The sequence below is a fragment of the Stigmatopora argus genome, chromosome 4 (assembly GCF_051989625.1).
Source record: "Stigmatopora argus isolate UIUO_Sarg chromosome 4, RoL_Sarg_1.0, whole genome shotgun sequence".
NCBI lineage: Eukaryota > Metazoa > Chordata > Actinopteri > Syngnathiformes > Syngnathidae > Stigmatopora > Stigmatopora argus.
The window spans coordinates 12,836,800-12,858,405 of record NC_135390.1 but is presented as its reverse complement, the minus strand read 5'-3'; the positions used below and the strand labels follow the sequence as shown (position 1 = coordinate 12,858,405).

The 21,606-nt window shown below is 38.5% G+C and overlaps 3 protein-coding genes across 3 annotated transcripts; all 3 read right to left on the bottom strand.

The window, feature by feature from the left end:
* Positions 1–264: 264 nt before the first annotated feature.
* LOC144073283 (chemerin-like receptor 1) lies at positions 265–3,996 on the bottom strand. The gene is made up of 2 exons (XM_077598992.1): positions 3,887–3,996; positions 265–2,779 (listed from the first exon to the last, which is right to left on the bottom strand). Exon 2 carries the CDS (start codon positions 2,766–2,768, stop codon positions 1,668–1,670), a length of 1,101 nt encoding a protein of 366 aa, XP_077455118.1. The 5' UTR covers positions 2,769–2,779; positions 3,887–3,996; the 3' UTR covers positions 265–1,667.
* A 4,869-nt stretch (positions 3,997–8,865) lies between these two features.
* On the bottom strand, positions 8,866–10,017 carry LOC144072794 (chemerin-like receptor 1). Its single transcript, XM_077598101.1, has one exon. The coding sequence runs from the start codon at positions 10,015–10,017 to the stop codon at positions 8,866–8,868; it is 1,152 nt and encodes a 383-aa protein (XP_077454227.1).
* A 4,119-nt stretch (positions 10,018–14,136) lies between these two features.
* On the bottom strand, positions 14,137–15,231 carry LOC144072793 (chemerin-like receptor 1). The gene has a single exon (XM_077598100.1). The coding sequence runs from the start codon at positions 15,229–15,231 to the stop codon at positions 14,137–14,139; it is 1,095 nt and encodes a 364-aa protein (XP_077454226.1).
* Positions 15,232–21,606: the final 6,375 nt, after the last annotated feature.

Sequence of the window (21,606 nt, the reverse complement as noted above, 5' to 3'; positions counted from 1 at the left end):
AAAACTATTACTATATCCAATACCAATGTACTGTTATGGAAATATAATATAAAAGCTCTTGAGTGAGCCACATATTTATAAATTGTTAATAATAGACGACTGTGTAGAAAAGCTGTTTTTTTTGCTGTGTATGAATTATTGCAAAAATGCAAGTACTTGCAGCACTTAAAAAGAACAATAAAAAATATTTAATTTTTTTTTAACTTATTCCAATTAAATGAAAAAATCTTTTCAAATTACTCTATAATGAATTCAGACTACATACACGGATTTAAAGTATATTATTAAGCCATTAGAGGTCACTAGAGATAATGCAAAAACCTTTGTCGTATACACATTCTGTATTTATCATTTACATTTTTTACATCACATGTGCTTATATAACCATCTTATGACAGGTTGAGACCAGGTTTTGGGGAGAAATAGTACATAAATTTACATCAAATTGTATCATTCAGCTGCCATTGCAAATGACTAGTATTGTACTGTCCAATGAAAAGAATGTATATTTCATTTTGAAAGATTGGTAGTCGTTGTATTTTTGAACAGATGAGCAAAGGTCACCCAACTCCCAACATCACGTTGGATAGAGATGATTAAGAAACACAAATAAAGTCATTTACTGTATATCAGGCATAAGAATGCAGGGGATGCAATGTAATTCATTCCAGTTATGATAGAAAGATAACAATATATACAGATTTTTTTTATGCTTGGGAGAAAGGAAATGTGAGATGACTATTATTTTATGCTCATTCCCACAAATTGTGAGCTTCACTCGCATAGCTGTCGTGTCCGAATTAAAAGCAGCATTCGGTGACTGTAAATAAATGTCTCTATTTTCCCATTGGAGAAAATAGTAATTGGACTTTCTGAACTCTGTAGAAAACCAAAACAGCAGTATCCAATAATTATGTGGATCTTCAACGATCATTAACATTTTCTTTGGCTCGTTCCACAGTGCAGTATGTTTATGTTTTGGGGAGCTATACGTAACTTATGTTTTTGTTCTGTCTTTGCTCTTACAATTTTATAGCCTTTCTCGACAAAAGTAATTCTTTTTGTTGTACATTCCAGTTTTTGTTGTCTATATGTGACACCTACAGGGTGGCCAAGTTTCTGACTCTAAAGACAGAATAAAGTCTGAATTTTCACTCTGTAGTCAAATTCTCAGATATTTTACTTTAAAACATTCTTCACTAGCCCTAATTCTCCCTTTTATACCTCTATTGTATCAGGGCTGAAGTTCATTTTCGAAATAGGACAAAAAAGCCGACTTAAATGTAAAAAAGCAGATAACTGGGGGTAACATGGGTGTCCATAAAGTGACCGTGAGAAAAATGTGACAAAGACATGATCAGATTCCAGGAGGCTATTCTCAGTGCTCAGGACCACCAATATTAATATGCAAGGAATAACATTGTAGAGAGCAGATACTTTCATAATAAGGTCAAGTAAAAATAAAATATAATATGAAGCTTCAACAAGAATACACACCATTTCTGATTTATGTTTTGTATGAAACAGTAACAGGTATTGGAAAAGGGGTGTAAGCACTTCAAAATAAAAACCCAAAAGCATTACAGAAAAAGGGGTGGATTAATGTTTTTCGTAAAATTATCATCTTTTGTATGTCGTGCAGTTTTCCTAAACTGAGAGGACTCCTTTTAAGTAGTTACATTGCTTTGACTGGTTTCAACTGTCTTTGAGTCCAAAGGAGCGTCTTCATCCCGGAAAGCATTCTGGAGTGCTTTCAAAATAGACTTGAAAGTTCTATCCTTAAAATCTTTTCCAATGAACACATAGAGCAACGGATTTAGGCAGCTATTGATATAAGCCAAGCTTGTGGCTATTGGACTCCCGATATTAACAATTTTTAGCAGTTGTATATTTCTGAACTTGAAACTGACTAATTCCATCAAAACAAGGATGTGAAATGGAGCCCAGCAAAGAAAAAAAACAATTACAATGGCAGCAATGATCTTGAACGTGCGACTTGATCGGCGAGCCAGGCTGGCGTTCTTTCTGATACGGTAGATGATGACAGCATAACAGGAGACAATGACGACGTAGGGGAAAGCAAAACTCAGCAGGAAACGAGTCACGGAAAGCGACTCTTGGCGAAACTGTCGAAGCTGAAATAACTCTTCGGTTAAGTCATCAGAAAATACAAAGTTGTTGAAGCAGACAATAACATCTTTTTTCTGGAACGACGGTCCTGTGTCCCGAAAGACAAAGTGTGGTATGCTTAAAATTAGGGCCAGTGCCCAAACGCACAGACTCACGTGGAAAGCCTTTTTGACTCTCCGGTGGTTCTGGGACCAAACGGGGAAGACCACGGCCACGCATCGGTCAATGCTGATGACCATTAGTATGTAAACACTGGCATACATGTTCAAGGCACTAACCGCGCTATTTATCTTACACATGAATTTCCCGAATGGCCAGTGGAATTCTAAAGCGGTGTACACCACGGTCATAGGAAGGAAGGCCGTGAAAAGGAAGTCAGCCACAGCAAGGTTGAGGAACCATACGGTGTTAACAGTTTTCTTCATCAGGAATCCTGTTACCCAGATAACCAAGCCATTTCCCAACACACCCAGGACAAAAGCCAGAGTGAAAATGACAATTGACATGATGTTAAAAGAATGAAACAACTGAGATAGGTCTTCGGATTCGTAGTCATAACCGTTGTTCGACTTGGTAACGTCTTCTCCGGTTGTTGTGGTTTTATTAATGGCGAAGCCATATGGAGCGGTGACCGCCATGGCGCAGAAACCTGCAAGAAGAAACCTCATTATTTCCCCCCCAGATGTAGTTTCACTTGATTGCAGTTTATAATTATGCTTTTCAAAGAACCACTAATCCATTATATATATAGAGTCAGACTATTTGTTCCCAGGGAGCAATTGACAAGGCACGTATAGAATACTAAGTTCATCAATTACGTAAAAACACAATATATTGTGGAACTTATAAATTTTAAAAAAGTAAACCCTGCATTGTGCAACATATTGCAAGTTCCTGTGTTGAAAAAATAAAGTGTTACATACTTCCTTATTTTGTTATTTTTATATCTAATTTTTATATCTAAACTCTTGGTGGCTTGGTTTTTTAGTGGTTAACGTGTCGGCTTAGTGGTTAACATGTCGGCCTCACAGTTCTGGGGTCGAGAGTTTGATCCCAGGTCGGCCCTCACTGTGTGGAGTTTGCATGGGTGGGTTTTCGCAGGGTACTCCGGTTTCCTCCCACAATCCAAAAAACATGCATGGAGTTTGAGTGTGAATGGTTGTCTATCTCCTTGTGCCCTGCTATTGGTTGATTTATTACTTATTATTACATTTAACATCTATTGTCACCGCCGATGAAAAAGTAAAAAAAACATTTAATTAAAGTACAAATGTTCTGAAATGGAGCAAAAAGAAGACTATTCTTATTATAACCGTCGCTCTCAACAATAAATACATACAAAATATAACAAAATAGCTGTAAGCTAACGCAGACAGTCACATTCCTTTTGAATTCCTAAGAACAAAATATATCAATAGATATAAAACAAAATAGCTGTTGCCCAATACAGTCAGTCACATTCCTTTTGAATTCCTAAGAAACAATTTAGATGATGCCGCAGCATGAAGCTAACATAAATGACAATTGTAACGAATAGTACACCTCTATTATTTGAATGTTACTTTAGCAGCACCCACACATAAAAAATAATTATGAAAGAAATTTGATGGGTAGTGTCATTCTGAAATGACTTCATACTAATCATGAATTTCCTTTTAATTAAACTAATGTAATAAAATAACTTTTGAATAATATTCCATATATTCAGTTGTAACAAACCAAATAAAACACAAATAAGAACATACAATTACTGTACCTTTCTTGAAGCTCACTTGTGTTGAAAATGCAGCTAAAGAAGAAGTTAAATGAGTCAATCAATGTGGTGACACATCAATTTCCGTGGTGCAAATTGCCAAACCTTTTTTTTAAAAGTATTCTTTGACTTAAAAATTGTATTAAAAGCTGGAAAAGGAAATTTGTGAGAAACAAAGCAAAGCGTTTGTCCCGTTACTGAAGCGCCGTTACCTCCAAAGCTTTTATTTTCCACTATCTCGAGCGATATCTAAACGCTCACATTTCCACAGCTATTATGCAACAGGTCTCTCACTCTGCCTCATCTCATGTCATTTAGTAGATTTAGTTGGGTTTTTTACTGCCTGTTTCATTGCCATGATCTTTCCCATATGCTCCCTATTACCTCCAGGTTTGCCATGCAAAAATCCAGCATTCCATTTAAACCTCCGTGTCCCTGGCAAGCTTTTCTCTGTGTGTCCATCCTCTTCAAACATGCAAGGCTTGTCCAATCATTTTGCTGCACAAAAATATCTCAACGTTCCGAACAAAAGACAATCAAAGTGAAAACCCGTTATGTGTTTCAGCATGTTATCTGTTTTGTGTCTTGTTTGGAATCTTGATCCTTGGCGTTTGGTTAGACTAAGTGGGATAAGTCCAGGTTATCCTGTCTAATGCCCTGCTTAAAAAAAATAATTACTGTAATTTCTTGTGCATAGGTTGCATAATTTCCCTTCAAAACCTGGCTTTCTTTGGTTCCTCTAAATAATTCCATTTACTGTCTTAGAGGCATCCATTTCCAAAATTGTGACTTTCTCTGATATTATTTCTGAAGGCACTCTCTGAAATTGGCCCGGTGAAGCAAGTGGTTAGTTAGTGCGTTGGCCTCACAACTCTGGGGTCCTGGGTTCAAATCCAGGTCATGTTCAACTGTGTGAAGTTTGCATGTTCTCCTAGGGCCTGCATGGGTTTACTCCGGGTACTCCAGTTTCCGCTCACATTCCAAAAACATGCATGGTAGGCTGATTGGACACTCTAAATTGCCCCTAGAGTATGCATGGTTGTCCTTTTTCTCCTTGTGCCCTGCGATTGGCTGGCCACTGATTCAGGGTGTACCCCGCCTCTAGCCTGGAGACAGCTAGGATTGGCTCCAGCACCCCCTGCCCCCCTGCGACACTAATGAGGATAACGTGGATCCGAAAATGAGACTCTCAGATTGGACAATACACCATTTTAAAATTGGAAAATGTTCATCAGTGCAATTATTTTGATCACTTACATGTCCTCATGAAATGTATCTATAATAATCATCATCTGTTTAAATTTATTTGAATGATAAATTATGTTTAGGCACAGCAACTCATTTGTACAAGGTACTCTGCCTGTAAAAGATGCTATTGTTGCTTGACAGGAGGTTTAACATTTTTTTTGAATGCAATTTGAAAATTGAGGTGACTTAAGCAGATGTTGAGGGCGAGGTAGGCTTTGAGAGAGTTGTGGCAATATCCTGCTTCATTTAGATCTGCAAAATTGGGTAATTGCTAGGTTTTGCTTGCGGCTACAAAGTGACATTTTTTTTCTGAGATCACCAAGATTAGGAGAGTTTTGAGGTAAATGTAACGAGTGGTAACCATAGCAGTCAACGCGAATAAATTTAAATGAGCAAAAGAGAAAGAAACAAAAACAGTTAGAAACAATGATCAGAACTAGAAAGAGCAAAAGCAGATATTTAAAAATTCGGAAAAGAGCGCGGATACTACGCTTTGCTGGAATCTATGAGAATTAGGTCACGCCGCACATGTCCATGGTTGAGACCATGGAAAATTTTCTAAACTAATAATCATATGATAGACTTTCAGTTTTGGGTTCCTTTGGACAATTTAGACTGGGAAAAAAAATCTTTTATAGAGGAAAAACACTGCAAAAACATTTGACTAGTAGGAATCTGAGGGGACTTTATGATCCAATGTAACGCAAGACTTCAAGGGATCACTAACAAACTCAAGGACACATAAAAAGCCGTACATAGCCTTAATAACATTAATTGTTAAATTTGGAGACAGAACTGTGTTTACATGAAGATTTATACTATACATTAAGCAGGCATCAGAAAATATTCACAAGTAAAAAGTGTCGCTTGCAACATAAAGTAATAAAACATGTATAGTAGTCTATCTAATGTTTTGCATAAACTGTACTCAACCTTGTTTCCTATGAAAGTATAAAAAAAGGCACAACAGTGCCTCTTGTTGGCTGAACACAAAACAATCAAACGCAAAAAAGAAAACTACAGTGGTACCTCGTCATACGACCGTTCGTCATACGGAATGCTCGTCTTACGGGGGAAATTTCGATCGAATAATTCGCCCGTGATGCGGTCAAAGTTTCGTGATGCGACCAAGCCAGGTTGCCATGGCATTTTTTTTGGCATATCTTTCGTGTATAACAATATTTACGAGCACCGGATGAGCTATTCAGACCAGGAAACGCACAACGCGCATGCGCGGTGAAAAGAGGGCTTTCTGGGTAATGAAGTATACTCGTGCTCGCAAAAGTATCCCCGGTAGCAACTCTATCATAGGCGCCGTTCGATGGGACGCGAACACAGATGCTACAAGCTAAAAGGAGCCGCTAGCCAGCGCCCTGAAGCTCCCATGAGCAGCGGGGCGATCGCTGATAAAAGACTCTGCTCGTTGGCTGCTCATAAGAACATCGGGGGCACTGGCTCGCAACAGCATCCCCGGTAGCAACTCTATCATAGTCGCCGTTCGAGGGGATGCAAACACAGATGCTACAAGCTAAAAGGAGCCGCTAGCCAGCGCCCCTGTAGCTCTCATGAGCAGCGGGGCGATCGCTGATAAGACTGCTTGCTGCTCGTTGGCAAGTGGTCGTGCGTTCTCCGATTGTGAGGACATTTGTGTGCATCATTTTCGGAATATTTTGAAGGGAATAGTACGACAGCAAACAGCCCATCGATAGCGAACGTGAGGGTGGAGTGTTTGTTCCGTTCACGAGTGCGTTGTGTGGAGAAAAAAAAAAACGAAGCCCCTCTCCCCTCGGCGAAATCCGGCCAATTTTAGTTAGATTAAACACTTTATTTCTATTAAACCACTCGTTATTTATTACTTTGTCAATATATGGCGAATTATAAGAAATAAAACATTTTTTTTCAATCCAATATCCTGTTTCTGGTGTTTTTTTCAGAGAGTTGGAACGAATTAAATTGTTTCCCATTCATTTCAATGGGAAACTTTACCTCGAGTTACGAGTAACTTGTCATACGAGCTCAGTCCCGGAACGGATTAAGCTCGTATCTCGAGGTACCACTGTATTACTATATCCAATACCAATGTACTGTTATGGAAATATAATATAAAAGCTCTTGAGTGAGCCACATATTTATAAATTGTTAATAATAGACGACTGTGTAGAAAAGCTGATTTTTTTGTTGTGTATGAATTATTGCAAAAATGCAAGTACTTGCAGCACTTAAAAAGAACAATAAAAATTATTTTAAAAAAATTGAACTTATTCCAATTAAATGAAAAAATCTTTTCAAATTACTCTATAATGAATTCAGACTACATACACGGATTTAAAGTATATTATTAAGCCATTAGAGGTCACTAGAGATAATGCAAAAACCTTTGTCGTATACACATTCTGTATTTATCATTTATATTTTTTACATCACATGTGCTTATATAACCATCTTATGACAGGTTGAGACCAGGTTTTGGGGAGAAATAGTACATAAATTTACATCAAATTGTATCATTCAGCCGCCATTGCAAATGACTAGTATTGTACTATCCAATGAAAAAAATGCATTTCATTTTGAAAGATTGGTAGTCGTTGTATTTTTGAACAGATGAGCAAAGGTCACCCAACTCCCAACATTACGTTGGATAGAGATGATTAAGAAACACAAAAAAAGTCATTTACTGTATATCAAGCATAAGAATGCAGGGGGTGCAATGTAATTCATTCCAGTTATGATGGAAAGATGAAAAAATATAAGGAAGCGTTAACACTGATTTTTTTTCATTCTTGGGAGATAGGAAATGTGAGATGACTATTATTTTATGCTCATTCCCACAAATTGTGAGCTTCACTCGCATGGCTGTTGTGTCCGAATTAAAAGCAGCATTCGGTGACTGTAAATAAATGTCTCTATTTTCCCATTGGAGAAAATAGTAATTGGACTTTCTGAACTCTGTAGAAAACCAAAACAGCAGTATCCAATAATTATGTGGATCTTCAACGATCATTAACATTTTCTTTGGCTCGTTCCACAGTGCAGTATGTTTATGTTTTGGGGAGCTATACGTAACTTATGTTTTTGTTCTGTCTTTGCTCTTACAATTTTATAGCCTTTCTCGACAAAAGTAATTCTTTTTGTTGTACATTCCAGTTTTTGTTGTCTATATGTGACACCTACAGGGTGGCCAAGTTTCTGACTCTAAAGACAGAATAAAGTCTGAATTTTCACTCTGTAGTCAAATTCTCAGATATTTTACTTTAAAACATTCTTCACTAGCCCTAATTCTCCCTTTTATACCTCTATTGTATCAGGGCTGAAGTTCATTTTCGAAATAGGACAAAAAAGCCGACTTAAATGTAAAAAAGCAGATAACTGGGGGTAACATGGGTGTCCATAAAGTGACCGTGAGAAAAATGTGACAAAGACATCATCAGATTCCAGGAGGCTATTCTCAGTGCTCAGGACCACCAATATTAATATGCAAGGAATAACATTGTAGAGAGCAGATACTTTCATAATAAGGTCAAGTTAAATAAAATATAATATGAAGCTTCAACAAGAATACACACCATTTCTGATTTATGTTTTGTATGAAACAGTAACAGGTATTGGAAAAGGGGTGTAAGCACTTCAAAAATAAAAACCCAAAAGCATTACAGTAAAAGGGGTGGATTAATGTTTTTCGTAAAATTATCACATTTTTTATGTCGTGCAGTTTTCCTAAACTGAGAGGACTCCTTTTAAGTAGTTACATTGCTTTGACCGGCTTCAACTCTGTTTGAGTCCAAAGGAGTGTCTTCATCCTGGAAAGCATTCTTGAGTGCTTTCAAAATAGACTTGAAAGCTCTATCCTTAAAATCTTGTCCAATGAACACATAAAGCAACGGATTTACGCAACTATTGATATAGACCAAGCTTGTGGTTATTGGATTCCCGATAATAACATTTCTTAGTTGCTTATTTCTGAACTTGTAACTGACTAATTCCATCAAATCAAGTATGTTAAATGGAGCCCAGCAAAGGAAAAAAACAATTACAATGGCAGCAATGATCTTAAACGTGCGACTTGATCGGCGAGCCAGGCTGGCGTTCTTTCTGATACGGTAGATGATGACAGCATAACAGGAGACAATGACAACGAAGGGGAAAGCAAAACTCAGCAGGAAATGAGTCACGGAAAGCGCAACACCGCGATAAAAATGAAGCTGAAATAACTCTTTGGTGAATACATTAGAAAATAAAAATTGGTTGTAGCAGTAAATAACATCTTTTTTCTGGAACGACGGTCCTGTGTCCCGAAAGACAAAGTGTGGTATGCTTAAAATTAGGGCCAGTGCCCAAACGCACAGACTCACGTGGAAAGCCTTTTTGACTCTCCGGTGGTTCTGGGACCAAACGGGGAAGACCACGGCCACGCATCGGTCAATGCTGATGACCATTAGTATGTAAACACTGGCATACATGTTCAAGGCAAAAACCGCGCCATGTAGCTTACACATGAATGTCCCGAATGGCCAGTGTTCAAAAGCGTAGTACGCCACGGTCATAGGAAGGAAGCCCGTGAAAAGGAAGTCAGCCACAGCAAGGTTGAGGAACCATACGGTGTTAACAGTTTTCTTCATCAGGAATCCTGTTACCCAGATAACCAAGCCATTTCCCAACACACCCAGGACAAAAGCCAGAGTGGAAATGACAATTGTCATGATTTTGAGAGAATGAAACAACTGAGGAGATGGGTCTTCGTATTCGTAGACATAACCGTAGTACGACTCGATAACGTCTTCTCCGGGGTCTTCGTATCCGTAGTCAAAAACGTAGCCCGACCCTGTATCGTCTTCTCCGGTTGTTGTGGTTTTATTCATGGCGAAGCCATATGGAGCAGTGACCGCCATGGCGCAGAAACCTGCAAGAAGACACTTGATTGCAGTTTATAATTATGCTTTTCTAAGAACCACTAATCCATTATATATATAGAGTCAGACTATTTGTTCCCAGGGAGCAATTGACAAGGCACGTATAGAATACTAAGTTCAACAATTACGTAAAAACACAATATATTGTGGAACTTATAAATTTTAAAAAAGTAAACCCTGCATTGTGCAACATATTGCAAGTTCCTGTGTTGAAAAAATAAAGTGTTACATACTTTCTTATTTGGTTATTTTTATATCTAAACTATTGGTGGCTTGGTGGTTTAGTGGTTAACGCGTCGGCCTCACAGTTCTGGGGTCGAGAGTTTGATCCCAGGTCGGCCCTCACTGTGTGGAGTTTGCATGGGTGGGTTTTCGCAGGGTATTCCGGTTTCCTCCCACAATCCAAAAAACATGCATGGAGTTTGAGTGTGAATGGTTGTCTATCTCCTTGTGCCCTGCTATTGGTTGATTTATTACTTATTATTACATTTAACATCGATTGTCACCGCCGATGAAAAAGTAAAAAAAACATTTAATTAAAGTACAAATGTTCTGAAATGGAGCAAAAAGAAGACTATTCTTATTATAACCGTCGCTCTGTTCAACAATAAATACATACAAAATATAACAAAATAGCTGCTAGCTAACGCAGACAGTCACATTCCTTTTGAATTCCTAAGAACAAAATATATAAATAGATATAAAACAAAATAGCTGTTGCCCAATACAGTCAGTCACATTCCTTTTGAATTTCTAAGAAACAATTTAGATGATGCCGCGGCATGAAGCTAACATAAATGACGATTGTAACGAATAGTACACCTCTATTATTTGAATGTTACTTTAGCAGCACCCACACATAAAAAAATTTTATGAAAGAAATTTGATGGGTAGTGTCATTCTGAAATGACTTCATACTAACCATGAATTTCCCTTTAATTAAACTAATGTAATAAAATAACTTTTGAATAATATTCTATATATTCAGTTGTACCAAACCAAATAAAACACAAATAAGAACATACAATTACTGTACCTTTCTTGAAGCTCACTTGTGTTGAAAATGCAGCTAAAGAAGTTAAATGAGTCAATCAATGTGGTGACACATCAATTTCCGTGGTACAAATTGCCAAACCTTTTTTTTAAAGTATTCTTTTACTTAAAAATGATATTAAAAGCTGGAACATGGAATTGTTGAGAAACAAAACAGAGCATTTGTCCCGTTACTGAAGCGCCGTTACCTCTTAGGCTTTTATTTTCCACTATCTCGAGCGATATCTAAACGCTCACCTTTCCGCAGCTATTATGCAACAGGTCTCTCACTCTGCCTCACCTCATGTCATTTTGTAGATTTATCAGTGTGGGGCGTCAGGGCAAGGCTGCTGGCGAAAGAAATATCTGAATCATATATTATATTTTGTCCATCAATACTTATTAAATAATTCCAAATGGTCTGTTAGCTTCCTTTCATTGCTTTCCCCCCTGCTTCCAGATGTGTGTTTTCATATTGAAGCATTTAACCAATCACATTTCAGCCATTATTTGTTTACAGGGTCAGAAATCTGCCTCAAGGCCTTCACAATCAGTTCTGCGGGCTCTGCTGCATTAAACAGGCGTCAATAAGACTGTTGCTTTAACCAATCAGATTTCGAGTTGGCAACACCACAATGCATTGTGTTACGATCGCGCCGCGTCGTCGTGGCACGATCGGGAATGGATTTGGACCCAGTCACGGGTAAGCAGGATGAGGAGAGGCAATTAGCTTCAAAGCAACATCTTTAATAACTCAGAAGGGATCTTACAAAACAACGAGGACTTGTGAAACGGAAGCGATACCAAACCGGATAGACCTTCAGTTTTGGGTTGAAATGGCTGAAATGTGATTGGTTAAATGCTTCAATATGAAAACACATCTGGAAGCAGTGCAACCAGGGGGGAAAGCAATGAAAGGAAGCTAACAGACCATTTGGAATAATAAGTATTAATGGACAAAATATAATATATGATTCAGATATTTCTTAGGCCAGCAGAGAAGGCTTTGAAGGCCCTGATGGCCCGCCACTGGATGACATAAATGAAGTTGTTTTTAACACTGATGAAACTCCCTTTTATTTTTGTTAAATGATTTATATCAAAAATAATTGTTGCTGCTGAGAGTATTTTCTTGTTATACAAGTTAATGACGCTTACGTTTTCACTTTCACATTGACGGCAGACACTGGTAGTAGTTTTAATTAACAAAGGAATCTTCTCGTATGAAACATCTCTAATTTGGGCTTTCCCAAAATGGCGAACCGGGAAAACATTTCCCAACTTGTAAAGAAAATGTCCTTCTTTTGTCATGATTGCACTCTTACTGCTAATAATTAAAAAAATATTCACACCAAAACGAGCATTCTAACTTTTTTTTATACTTTCTCAAAATGCAAACTTCACCTGCGGGGTCGCCTCCAACAAAACAAGTAGCCTACAGGTTAAATTTTAACCTGTTAAAAGATGGTTTTCGTAGTCATTTATAGTGGGATTCTATTTACAGTATATAGTTCCAAAATAGTGGGACTTTTTTTCTCCAAATTATTTCAATATCAAACTTTCATAAATCACCACAAGGTGTCATCTTATAACAAGCTGACTATAAGTTGAAGTTTACTGGAAAAGTGTATGAGTATTGCACAACCGCCTCACAATTATGTCAGGGGTTCAAGCCCAGACTGTGCGGAGTCTGCACGTTTCTCCCGTGCCTTCGTGTGTTTTCACCAGGTAGTCACATCCCTAAAACAATTTCTATATATTTTGGATTGTGAGTGTGAAAGTCAATTAGGACACTTGTTTCAAAGGGCTTCACAGATCTGCAATTGTCAGAAAATTACAACATTCACTCATCTGAATCGCCCGCCAAATGAGCAAGGAAATAAAAGAAAAACCAACAGAGGAAAATAGGAACCTTAAGGATGGGCCATGGGTGAGGGATCCCTGCCAGGATGTCAGGCAACCATGGATGTGAGCAAGATTCACCAAAATGAATGATGCTATACATTTGAATCCAGGACCCCAGAGCCGTGACGACGACGCAATAACCCCTCAAGCCGCTGGGCTGCCGTGCTAGCTTTACAATGATATACACTTAAAAAATAAAGTAGAAAGTCCATTTGGTTATGATGAAACACCAAACTTGCGGTCTCGGGAGAACAACGCTTCCTGATGACAAACCAAACCATTTCAAATTTGAGAAATGTACGGCTATTTTAAAGTACACACTCCACTGATTTTAATCTTACACGCTCCACTGATTATAATCTTACACGCTCCACTGATTATAATCTTACACGCTCCACTGATTATAATCTTATGCTTATTGAATTGCACTGACACAAAATTGGCTGACAAGTGATTTTGGCCGACACGATAGGCTCACGGTGCGCATTATGCATTTACAGTTTTCCCTCGATTATCACGACTTCACTTATCGCAAATTCCCTTCATCGCGATATTTATTTATTTAAAAGTCATAAAAATGTGAGAAAAAAATTGAATGCTGAAATCATGAGCGGAAGCCACTCTTGCTACTAAGGTAAAAAGGTAGTTATAACGGGGGTGACCCTACTTTGTGATTTTTCAATTATCGCGGCCATGTCTGGTCTACATCAACCGCGATATTCGAGGGATTACTGTAGGTGTCTATATGTGACACCTACATCTATTGCATCAGGGCTGAAGTTCATTTTCAACATAGGACAAAAAAGCCGACTTAAATGTAAAAAAGCAGATAACTGGGGGCAACATGGGTGTCCATAAAGTGACCGTGAGAAAAATGTGACAAAGACATGATCAGATTCCAGGAGGCTATTCTCAGTGCTCAGGACCACCAATATTAATATGCAAGGAATAACATTGTAGAGAGCAGATACTTTCATAATAAGGTCAAGTAAAAATAAAATATAATATGAAGCTTCAACAAGAATACACACCATTTCTGATTTATGTTTTGCATGAAACAGTCACAGGTATTGCAAAAGGGGTGTAAGCACTTCAAAATAAAAACCCAAAAGCATTACAGAAAAATGGGTAGATTAATGTTTTTCGTAAAATTATGATCTTTTATATGTCGTGTTGACTGGCTACAACTCTCTTTGAGTCCAAAGGAGCGTCTTCATCCCGGAAAGCATTCTGGAGTGCTTTCAAAATAGACTTGAAAGTTCTATCCTTAAATTCTTGTCCAATGACCACATAGAGCAACGGATTCACGCAACTATTTATATGGGGCAAGCCTGCGACTATTGGAGCCCCGATATTAACAATGTATAGCAGTTGTTTATTTCTGAGCTTGAAACTGACTATTTCCATCAAAACAAGGATGTTAAATGGAGCCCAGCAAAGGGAAAAAATAATTATAATGGCAGCAATGATCTTGAACGTGCGACTTGATCGGCGAGCCAGGCTGGCGTTCTTTCTGATACGGTAGATGATGACAGCATAACAGGAGACAATGACGGGGTAGGGGAAAGCAAAACTCAGCAGGAAACGAGTCACGGAAAGCGAGTGATAGCGAAACAGATGAAGCTGAAATGACTCTTCGGTGAATTCATCAGAATATAAAAAGTTGTTGAAGCAGAAAATAACATCTTTTTTCTGGAACGACGGTCCTGTGTCCCGAAAGACAAAGTGTGGTATGCTTAAAATTAGGGCCAGTGCCCAAACGCACAGACTCACGTGGAAAGCCTTTTTGACTCTCCGGTGGTTATGGAACCAAACGGGAAAGACCACGGCCACGCATCGGTCAATGCTGATGACCATTAGTATGTAAACACTGGCATACATGTTCAAGGCTCGAACCGCGCTATTTATCTTACACATGAATTTCCCGAAAGGCCAGTGTTCTAAAGCGTAGTACGTCACGGTCATAGGAAGGAAGGCCGTGAAAAGGAAGTCAGCCACAGCAAGGTTGAGGAACCATACGGTGTAAACAGTTTTCTTCATCAGGAATCCTGTTACCCAGATAACCAAGCCATTTCCCAACACACCCAGGACAAAAGCCAGAGTGAAAATGACAATTGACATGATGTTGAGAGAATGAATCAACTGAGGAGATGGGTCTTCGGATTCGTAGACATAAACGGAGTCCGACCCTGTATCGTCTTCTCCGGTTGTTGTGGTTTTATTAATGGCGAAGCCATATGGAGCGGTGACCGCCATGGCGCAGAAACCTGCAAGAAGAAACCTCATTAATTTCCCCCCAGATGCAGTTTCACTTGATTGCAGTTTATAATTATGCTTTTCAAAGAACCACTAATCCATTATATATATAGAGTCAGACTATTTGTTCCCAGGGAGCAATTGACATGGCACGTATCGAATACTAAGTTCAACAATTACGTAAAAACACAACATATTGCAAGTTCCTGTGTTGAAAAAAATAAAAGTGTTACATACTTTCTTATTTTGATATTTTTATATCTAAACTATTGGCGGCTTAGTGGGTTGAGTGGTTAACGCGTCGGCCTCACAGTTCTAGGCTCGAGTGTTTGATCCCAGGTCGGCCCTCACTGTGTGGAGTTTGCATGGGTGGGTTTTCTCAGGGTACTCCGGTTTCCTCCCACAATCCAAAAAACATGCATGGAGTTTGAGTGTGAATGATCTCCTTGTGCCCTGGTATTGGTTGATGTATTACTTATTAATACATTTAACATCTATTGTCACCGCTGATGAAAAAGTAAAAAAAACAATTAATTAAAGTACAAATGTTCTGAAATGGAACAAAAAGAAGACTACAGTGGTACCTCGTCACACGACCGTTCGTAATACAATATTCTCGTCTTACGACGGAAATTTCGATCGAATAATTCGCCCGTCATGCGATCAAAATTTCTTGATGCGACCAAGCCAGGTGGCCATGGCACTGTCTTTTTTGCATATCTTTCGTGTATAACAATACTACGAGCACCGAATGAGTTCTTCAGACGAGTTGCGACCAGGAAACGCACAACGCGCATGCGCGGGAAAAAGAGGGCTTTCTGGGTAATGAAGTATACTCGTGCACACAACGCCGATAGGCAATGGCACTCTTTCTCAGAATAAAACTTCATTACCCACAATCAATACGTGGGTAAGCTCGTATTAGATAAGAATAACAGGATATATACAGACACTCAAACATACGTTTAGATAAGAATAACAGGAAATCAAATGATTTCCTGTTATTCTTATCTGATACGAGGAGTTTTATATTACTTCTCGTTCGCTGCTCATACCATCCAGCGGCACCGGCCCGCAATTCCCTCCTCGCAATATTTCCGGTCGCAACTCTCTCTCATAGGCGCCGTTCAAAGCGGTTGCAACCAGAGCCATGTCAACGAGGGAGTTGCGAGCCGGTCTTTATGAGCAGCGGAGCGATCGCTAAAATGTACTACAAGACTATTTCTCGTTGGCAAGTGGTCGTGGGTTATCCTAACAAAATTAGAATTCAGTTTTGTGTAAAGTTACATTAAACGTATGTTTGAGTGTCTGTATATATTAATCCAAGTTAATTTAAATTTGTTTGTTCCGTTTACAAGTGCGTTGTCGTGGGAAAGAAATGTCTCTGAAATTAGATTAAACACATTTTATTACTATTAAACCACTAGTAATGTGTTACTTTGTTAATAGATGGCGAATTAGAAGAAATAAAACATTTTTTCCAATCCAATATCCTGTTTTTGGTGTTTTTTCAGAGAGTTGGAACGATTTAATTTGTTTCCCATTCATTTCAATGGGAAACGTCCGCTCGAGTTACGAGAATCTCGTCATACGATCTCAGTCCCGGAACGGATTAAGATCGTATGTCGAGGTACCACTGTATTCTTATTATACCCATCGCTCTGTTCAACAATAAATACATACAAAATATAACAAAATAGCTGCTAGCCAACGCAGACAGTCACATTCCTTTTGAATTCCTAAGAAACAATTTAGAATTTTAGATGATGCCGCAGCATGAAGCTAACATAAATGACCATTGTAACTAATAGTACACCTCAATAATTTGAATATTACTTTAGAAGCACCCACACATGAAAAATAATTATGAAAGAAATTTGATGGGTAGTGTCATTCTGAAATGACTTCATACTAATCATGAATTTCCCTTTAATTAAACTAATGTAATAAAATAACTTTTGAATAATATTCCATATATTCAGTTGTAACAAACCAAATAAAACACAAATAAGAACATACAATTACTGTACCTTTCTTGAAGCTCACTTGTGTTGAAAATGCAGCTAAAGAAGAAGTTAAATGAGTCAATCAATGTGGTGACACATCAATTTCCGTGGTGCAAATTGCCAAACCTTTTTTAGAAGTATTCTTTTACTTAAAAATGATATTAAAAGCTGGAACATGGAATTGGTGAGAAACAAAGCCAAACATTTGTCCCGTTACTGAAGCGCCGTTACCTCCAATGCTTTTATTTTCCACTATCTCGAGCTTTATCTAAACGCTCACATTTCCGCAGCTATTATGCAAAAGGTCTCTCACTCTGCCTCACCTCATGTCATTTAGTAGATTTATCAGTGGCGGGCCGTCAGGGCCTTCAAGGCTGCTGGCGAAAGAAATATCTGAATCATATATTATATTTTGTCCATCAATACTTATTAAATAATTCCAAATTGTCTGTTAGCTTCCTTTCATTGCTTTCCCCCCTGGTTGCACTGCTTGCAGATGTGTGTTTTTATATTGAAGTATTTAACCAATCACATTTCAGCCATTATTTGTCGCCAGGGTCAGAAATCTGCCTCAAGGCCTTCACAATCAGTTCTGCGGGCTCTGCTGCATTAAACAAGCGTCGATAAGACTGTTGATTTAACCAATCAGATTTCGAGTTGGCAACACCACAATGCATTGTGTTACGATCGCGCCGCGTCGTCGTGGCACGATCGGGAATGGATTTGGACCCAGTCGCGGGTAAGCCGGATGAGGAGAGGCAATTAGCTTCAAAGCAACATCTTTAATAACTCAGAAGGGATCTTACAAAACAACGAGGACTTGTGAAACGGAAGCGATACCAAACCGGAAACAGGAGAACGAGAGTTATCGAGGAGAAAGGTAGCGTGGCTGCATGGCTACTGAATCCACGCAGTGACCTCCAGGAACATGCAGGAATTGTGCAGGAGCTTGCAGGGACGATCTGACAATGATAATAGCTGCTCTGCCTCCACGGCAGGCCAGGAGGGACAAAACGGGGCGCTCCTGACAGTACCTCCCCTCTAAGGGACGGATTCTAGACGTCCTAATGCTGCGTCGGTATTAGCGGCGGAAAGAAGCACTACTCGGAAAAAGGCGCGCGATACAAAATCGAACTTACGAAAAAAATTTGACATAAACGCAATTTGCAGACATGTTCGTATGTACCGTTGTTCGTAACTCGAATGTTCGTAAGTAGGGGAGCCTCTGTATACCCAGGCTGACAGCCGTAACAGTAACATTTGTGGAAAACAGTGTGATAAGTGTATTTTCGCCAGAAATACAGCTTGCTGCTAGCTTACAGCTTCCTGCTGACAGGCCCGACTTTCTAAGAATGATGACATAAATGAAGTTGTTTTTAACACTGATGAAACTCCCTTTTATCTTAGTTAAATGATTTATATCAAGAATAATTGTTGCTGTTATGAGTATTTTCTTGTTATACAAACGGTTAATGACGCTTACGTTTTCACTTTCACATTGACGGCAGACACTGGTAGTAGTTTTAATAAACAACGGAATCTTCTCGTATGAAACATCTCTAACTTGGGCTTTCCCAAAATGGCGAACCGGGAAAACATTTCCCAACTTGTAAAGTAAATGTCCTTCTTTTGTCATGATTGCACTCTTACTTCTAATAGATTAAAAAAATATTCACACCAAAACGAACATTCTAACTTTGTTTTATTCGTTCTCAAAATGCAAACTTCCCCTGCGGTTGCGCCTCCAACAAAACCAGTAGCCTACAGGTTAAATTTTAACCTGTTAAAAGATGGTTTGGTAGTCATTTATAGTGGGATTTTATTTACAGTAAAATAGTAGAAATAGTTGCAAAATGGTGGGGCTTTTTTCCAAATTATTTCAATATCAATAACAAATCATAAATTACCACAAGGTGTCATATTATAACAAGCTGACTATAAGTTGAAGTTTACTGGAAAGGTGTATGCATGTTTTGTTAGGTTCATTAATAGTTATAATTTAATATAATATAATATAAGGAAGACAGTGCATATCCAGCTATTCTTGCAAGAAAAGAATCCATCCTGACTCGTCCTTGTCACAGATGATTCTAAAGAACCGAATTGTCTCCTGCCCATTTAGTTGCATTCGAATCAAAACAATTAAGGTTATCTATTCAAAACAATTGCATAAGAGGTAACCTGAGTAAACAATTAAGTTCAGAAATAAAAAACAACTGCATAAGAATTAAAACAAGCAAGCATCCATTCAGCAAAACAATTGCATATCAGGTAAACCGAGCAACACTATTTTAAAACAATTGCGAGTATTTTTGGAGGTTGATTCGATATCGCCATCCGCTTGCGGAACCCAAGTCAAAACAATTTAAGAGTCCTTCCCAGATCTTCATTGTGAACTTGCGACTAGGTAAGGAGTCGAGGTTTAATCCAAGTCAAACAATCAACAGTACTCGGATCCATGTGAGAGGCCAGGGCAAAACAATTAAACGTCTTCGGAGCCAGCTGCAGTGGGGAGTGACCTTCGAGTTTGTTTCGGTAACAATTAAAGTAAGCGTTTGTCAAGCATGTAATGATTAATATTTCTCGTATACGTTTAATGATTAATATTTCACATATACATATAATGATTAATATTTCAAGGACATTTATAGATAGTACCCAAATTAACTCCCACAGTGTTGCACAACCGCCTCACAATTATGAGGTCAGGGGATCGAGCCCAGACTGTGCAGAGTCTGCATGTTTCTCCCGTGCCTTCGTGTGTTTTCACCTGGGTGTCACATCCCTAAAACATATTCTATATAGCTTGGATTGTGAGCGTGAAAGTCAATTATCACACTTGTTTCAAATGGCTTCACAGATCTGCAATTGTCAGAAAATTACAACATTCACTCATCTGAATCGCCCGCCAAATGAGCAAGGAAATAAAAGAAAAACCAACAGAGGAAAATAGGAACCTTAGGGATGGGCCATGGGTGAGGGATCCCTGCCAGGATGTCAGGCAACCATGGATGTGAGCAAGATTCACCAAAATGAATGATGCTATACATTTGAATCCAGGACCCCAGAGCTGTGACGACGCAATAACCCCTCAAGCCACTGGGCTGCCGTGCTAGCTTTACAATGATATACACTTAAAAAATAAAGTAGAAAGTCCATTTGGTTATGATGAAACACCAAACTTGCGGTCTCGGGAGAACAACGCTTCCTGATGACAAACCAAACCATTTCAAATTTGAGAAATTCACGGCTATTTTAAAGTACACACTCCACTGATTATAATCTTACACGCTCCACTGATTATAATCTTATGCTTATTGAATTGCACTGACACAAAATTAGCTGACAAGTGATTTTGGCCGACACGATAGGCTCACGGTGCACATTATGCATTTACAGTTTTCCCTCGATTATCACGACTTCACTTATAGCAAATTCCCTTCATCGCGATATTTATTTATTTAAAAGTCATAAAAATGTGAGAAAAAAATTGAATGCTGAAATCATGAGCGGAAGCCACTCTTGCCACTAAGGTAATAAGGTAGTTATAATGGGGGTGACCCTACTTTGCGATTTTTCAATTATCGCGGCCATGTCTGGTCTACATTAACCGCGATATTCGAGGGATTACTGTAGGTGTCTATATGTGACACCTACATCTATTGCATCAGGGCTGAAGTTCATTTTCGACATAGGACAAAAAGCCGACTTAAATGTAAAAAGGCAGATAACTGGGGGCAACATGGGTGCCCATGAAGTGACTGTGAGAAAAATGTGACAGAGACATGGTTGGATTCCAGGAGGCTATTCTCAGTGCTCAGGACCACCAATATTAATATGCATGGAATAACATTGTAGAGAGCAGATACTTTCATAATAAGGTCAAGTTAAATAAAATATAATACGAAGCTTCAACAAGAATACACACCATTTCTGATTTATGTTTTGCATGAAACAGTCACAGGTATTGCAAAAGGGGTGTAAGCACTTCAAAATATAAACCCAAAAGCATTACAGAAAAAGGGGTGGATTAATGTTTTTCGTAAAATTATCATCTTTTGTATGTCGTGCAGTTTTCCTAAACTGAGAGGACTACTTTTAAGTAGTTACATTGCTTTGACCGGCTTCAACTGTCTTTGAGTCCAAAGGAGCGTCTTCATCCTGGAAAGCATTCTGGAGTGCTTTCAAAATAGACTTGAAAGCTCTATCCTTAAAATCTTGTCCAATGAACACATAAAGCAACGGATTTACGCAACTATTGATATAGGCCAAGCTTGTGGCTATTGGACTCCCGATATTAACAATTTTTAGCAGTTGTATATTACTGAACTTGAAACTGACTATTTCCATCAAAACAAAGATGTGAAAT